Source organism: Mucor mucedo (genome assembly GCF_025094135.1).
Source record: "Mucor mucedo strain NRRL 3635 chromosome Unknown EV154scaffold_414, whole genome shotgun sequence".
In the NCBI taxonomy this organism is placed as follows: Eukaryota; Fungi; Mucoromycota; class Mucoromycetes; order Mucorales; family Mucoraceae; genus Mucor; species Mucor mucedo.
The window spans coordinates 1-5256 of record NW_026252698.1 but is presented as its reverse complement, the minus strand read 5'-3'; the positions used below and the strand labels follow the sequence as shown (position 1 = coordinate 5256).

Here is a 5256-nt window from a genome sequence, read left to right as displayed (position 1 = left end):
TTCTAAAGTAGTAACTCAGTTTTTGTACTTGATGTTCTTTTCTGTTATGATATTGTACTTGGTATATGAGTCGATCATGTGGGATCGACGATTTATTTATTTTATTTTATTATTTATAAGTGCGATTTTAGCACACCAATAAAAGTTATTTTTTTTTAAAAAAACTAATTTATTGATGTAAAAAGATAAAAAATAAAAAATAAAAAATAAAAAATAAAAAATAAAAAATAAAAAATAAAAAGAAAGAAAAAAGGAAAAGGAAAAATAAAGACTCCGTTTATATGTACTTTTTAGTGGTTCGTGTTACGACGAAGGGATGACTGGAGCCAGATGAATTTTTTGTATACGCGGGTTCTTGACAACAGGACTCTTAGACGGATACTCGTCTGCTGCAGCTAAATGGAGCGGATGAAGTAATTTTTATTTACCCAATGTGAGTAATTATTGGCCTATAAACGAATACTCGTCTGCTACAGGTAAATGGAACGGATAAATACGCTTAGAGTTTTGTGCAACGTTTATATTTTACTGAAAATGAACGAAACGTTACCCCTGGACGGATATTTACCCTTTTTGAGTAAATGAAGTAATTTGTTTTTGTACCATTGTTTATGTACCCAAAATGAATGGATCCTCGCTCACGGGTGGCTATGCGCCCAGATTTAAACGGATGTTCACCCCCAGACGGCTATTAGCCCATTCGTCCGCTTTTACCTGGTTTAAGTAAGTTTTTTTAGACTAAGTGTATCTTATGTTTGATTGAAATTATTGGCTCTTTGACATCGGATATTACAATCACAATACTAGAAGGTACTCAGACGTACATCGCCTCACGTAATTAGCGCCAAAAAAAATTGTCGTGCCTGGAATTTAGAGAATTGAACTTATATGCACCAGCAAGAAAGGGTTATTCATGATATGCAAAGAGGACGAACATATAGTGAATGACAAAAGTGAGCGTTTGATACCCAATGGTCATTAAAAAGAGAAACTAAAAGCCTATTTGAGGAGGTTTAAGATAATGTTGTGGAATAGATCATGGTAGTGGAAGAGGTGGAATAAAGGTACGTAAATGTAAATTACAAGTGCAGATAAATGTATTCGAAATTCTTCATTCGAGCGTATCCTTTTTTTAAACAAAGCTTATCGTTTATTTCAATAGCCTTAATGTATCTTCGGATTGTATTGCAGGCATATGTAGCTTCTTTTTTATTTTATTTTGTTATGATTGTATGTGTAAAGCAAATACAACAATGTGGCCATAGTTCTCTGCAATTCCAAAACCGTCAACAATATCCTCATCACACAGATATGTGAGAGCAACGTAGTGTATAGCCCAATTAAATTCATGTGGAGAAATTAATGTTGAATCTCGTTTGATAGTGAATCGCAGTGGACATGTCTTCAATTCAAATTGATGGGATATGTGTGGTGACCTAGCAAGGCTATAACATATTATAGCTAACAAAGGTTTATCCATGCTGATACCATTTGTGATATAAGCTTAACAATAAATGTCATAGTAAGAACTTTAAGGATATTACATCACAAGTCTGATTTAGTACGTCTGAGAAATACTTAAAATTTAGTTTAAAGCAAAGAGAGTTAAGAAGACTTAACATTTATTAGAAGAAGACTAAATTAGTGCCTATGTAATAATCATATACATTTTTGGTTAATCGATGATAACTTCAAGATAGCACTAGAGATATGAACACAGCAGACAGTCTTTTATAAAAATACTCGTATATTTCATTTATTAATAAAGGACAATCTTATAAACAGTCTCAAACTACTTCTATAGTCTTTTTATAATTTTACTTTACCTTAAAACACAACAATATGATCTATATATTCTTGTTGGACTAAATATTGGCTTATTTCGTCAGAACTTTGTGAGAATACAAGTAGACACATTTTATTGAAACGCCGATTACGTAACACTGTCTGTGCCACGACTTCAGCACCTTCTTGAGATATTTTCTGTCAATCCTTTGGCAATCCCGATAAATCTATGGATATGATGAATGTATATTCAAAACCAGGTACTTCAACAACAGGGGAATCCTTCAGTTACACCTATCCTTTCAACTGTCAATCATTGATAGTTTGCTTTTACCCTATTATTTTATAATAACTTTAGGAAAACCTGAGCGAAAAAAACCAAAATCTGGTTTGGTGTAGCTGGTCTCTGTAACGTAAAGCTTAAGGTATTGTTGTAAGACGGTATGTGTTTACAAACGCCTTGCTTCTTTGATATTTCCGTGTATTACGTTGGATATAATTCCTGGTGTAGGGTGAAATGGTGTCAGTTTTTCTTTTTCCAATCCACAACAACGTTGAACCTGCCTGTGGGAAGACCGCCTTCTGATCATTCTTCGACCTACATGAATGCATTGCATTCAGAACACATAGTCGTCATTCTTCCCAAAGAATGTCTACTGGGCAGTATTTCAGTGTGCTTTGCTTGATTTATAGTCTGGTGGGCACGATTACTATTCTTGTGGCACAAAAGGCTAGTTCTTCTTAAATGCCCAAGTTTTTGACATGTTGAACAGCGGACAATTCTTTCTTGGACTTGCTCAAGAGTTGAAATGAACTCAGGTTCGTCTCCCTCCATGTCCTATTTGGAATCAACATCAGTGAGAATGCTTGAAAAACATTTGCTTTTTGCTGTACCACAGGAATTGAGGTTGGGTTATTTAGTGCATTGTCATCGTTATTCAATGGAGATGGCACCTAAAACAAAGTCCGTATTTTCAAATAAAAAAAAAAAAAAAAAAAAAAAAAAAAAAAAAAAAAAAAAAGCAGACATGACTAAATTCGTATTTAGGTTTACTTGATTTAAAGGAACATCTAGGTGGGATCTACGACTATGACCTTCTTAACCACAGGACCCACAATTTACACTATTATTTGACATTTTTTTAAAAAAAAATAAAGGGACAACGTTAATCCTATGAGCCGTATTCTTGGGTGGAAGTATTCATCCCGCACCCCCAATTTTTTTATCACTCCTTAAAAATTGCGCTGTTTAAAAAAACCAAGCGTACTGTTTTTTATTAGCGCTTTCAAGCTTAATACTGTTAGCCGTATTCTTGGGGGAGCGGGAGGCCCGTCTATATGGGGGAAAATTGAGCCAAAATGGTTTTCAGGTGTGACTGGGTTTTTCTAGAGCTAAATAATAACTGGGGTATTTGTTGACTAAATTTTTCTCTCGAACTTTCTTTCATTTATAACAATTACTCATTCTAAATTCTTCTTCATTCTACGGGATCACTCCTACGCTTATTGATTAATGTGCTGTTGCCATCGGGGAATGCGTAATCTGGTAAGACTTGTATGGGCTGAAGGATGCGCTGACGAACGGTTATACTTTGAAAACTCTCTCCAAGTCGACTTAGGTCCGTTGAGAATTAATAGACTGTAGTACTTAGTAATGCGAAGCTGGTCACAAGCACTTTAAGCAAATAATGCCTTTTTTGCCATCCTACGTATTAGCTACTTATTTTTCTGAATAGTTCAAACGCTCTCTTCAAGTAGATTTAGGTCCGTTGAGAGTTTATAGGCTTTTTTTTTTGTTCGGTAGTCCTATGTTTGCTATCAGTATTTTAAGCGACTAACGCGTTTCGTTTCTCTCCTTCATATTGATTGCTTCACCAGGTGCTCCCGCTTTTGTTAAGTACTCTGCATAATATATTTATCATTACAAAACGAATAACTTTTTGGTTCTAATTGTTAGGTACAAGATAATATTGAAATCCTGAGAACGGCCTTATACCCTGTAAAAGAAACCAAAGCGATATATCTTGTCTTCCCCAAAACGTCTTGTAGCGCTTGGAACAAACATTACATAGGTAAATACCTCCCTCTTTAAAAAACGTATACAACATTGAACTAAATTATACGTCAGTATCCCATATTAGCTTCAAAGGATCTTGTCAAAGGCATAGTTTAGGTTAATTTTGGTCTGGCTTTTCGCTCTCTCAAATTATTGACCTTCTCAATGTCCATTAAATTTTGCCAATCTTGGATTATCAACTCCTGATTACTTAATCTTACCAATAAAACAAACCACCTCGTCCAATTATATATCTTAAACATATATTAGTTCTTCCCATTCAAATTAACGCGTTTAAATAAAGTGCACTTGTTTATGACAAAAACATTATGACAAAATAACCACCTTTCCGTTATTCTTAATAAAGAGTTATATTTTAAACAGAATGTCGCCTATCGTTCTGTTTTATAGTGTCTGAATAACTGCTCATGTGTTCATTTCTAATACAATAGGCGAGACGTAAAAAAGTGTTGGGGACATGAACTCCGATGGTTGCGGTTTGAGAACTATCCTGAAAGATGCTTCATATTGTTATTGGAACGAAGCCAGCCCATCGTCTTTGTAACACATGTTTCCTGTTCTCTTTCTTTTGTCGCACATGTAAATGTTGAACATGACTATTGCATCTTGTCCAGCATCTCTGCTCCAAATAGTTTACCTCCGTTATGCTTCCTACTTGTGAAACACATTTAACATCCATTGTTTTTGTATCCTTGTCCTTAAAGTCCGTTATTTAACATACGTAATACCAGCTCATGTCATCGTCTCTATCTATTCCGGATGCCAGAAATATGTCTCAAAATCAATATGACTAAGATTCTGTCTCTGTTAATTTGATCTCGGAATAATCGTCTACTAGTCCTGTCAACTGTTATAAATAAAGGCCTGTTTATTTATGTGTAATTCTGTGATTAAGATATTATACGTTTTCATTTCTTCTTGAATAGATCTTTTTCGGCTTTCATTTAATTTTAAACATATAATAAAACTAATATATACATAATTTCGGTCATCCTTGTTCTCACCTAAATAACCATTCTGTTCTTCTCTTGCCCCGCTCCTGACACTGTCTTCACTTTAATAATCATTTTGTTCTGCTCTTGCCCCGGTCCTGACACTGTCCTCACTTTAATAATCATTTTGTTCTGCTCTTCCCCGGCCCCGCTCCTGGCAATCACTGTTTTTTTTAAAAACATTTCCATGGAAGAACACCTAAACAAAGAGGCTCTGGCCTGGTGAAATTAATATCTAAATTGCCACAAGATTCTGGAAATTCGGTTGCAACAAACCCTTCAGTAATCTGACGTCTTACCCGGTCATTGAATCGTCCACCGAACATAATCCTCTCATGTAAGAACTTTTCCATTTTTTTTGAAAACAAATTGAAAGGATGGGGATAACGGTGATGATGATTT

At 34.9% G+C, this 5256-nt stretch overlaps 1 protein-coding gene across 1 annotated transcript; it reads right to left on the bottom strand.

Moving 5' to 3' along the window:
- Nucleotides 1-2383: 2383 nt before the first annotated feature.
- Nucleotides 2384-2923, bottom strand: EV154DRAFT_489144 (uncharacterized protein; the record flags this gene model as incomplete). The annotated part of the gene is made up of 3 exons (XM_051599265.1): nucleotides 2384-2623; nucleotides 2680-2739; nucleotides 2909-2923. The coding sequence occupies 3 exons, from the start codon at nucleotides 2921-2923 to the stop codon at nucleotides 2384-2386; spliced, it is 315 nt and encodes a 104-aa protein (XP_051449823.1).
- Nucleotides 2924-5256: the final 2333 nt, after the last annotated feature.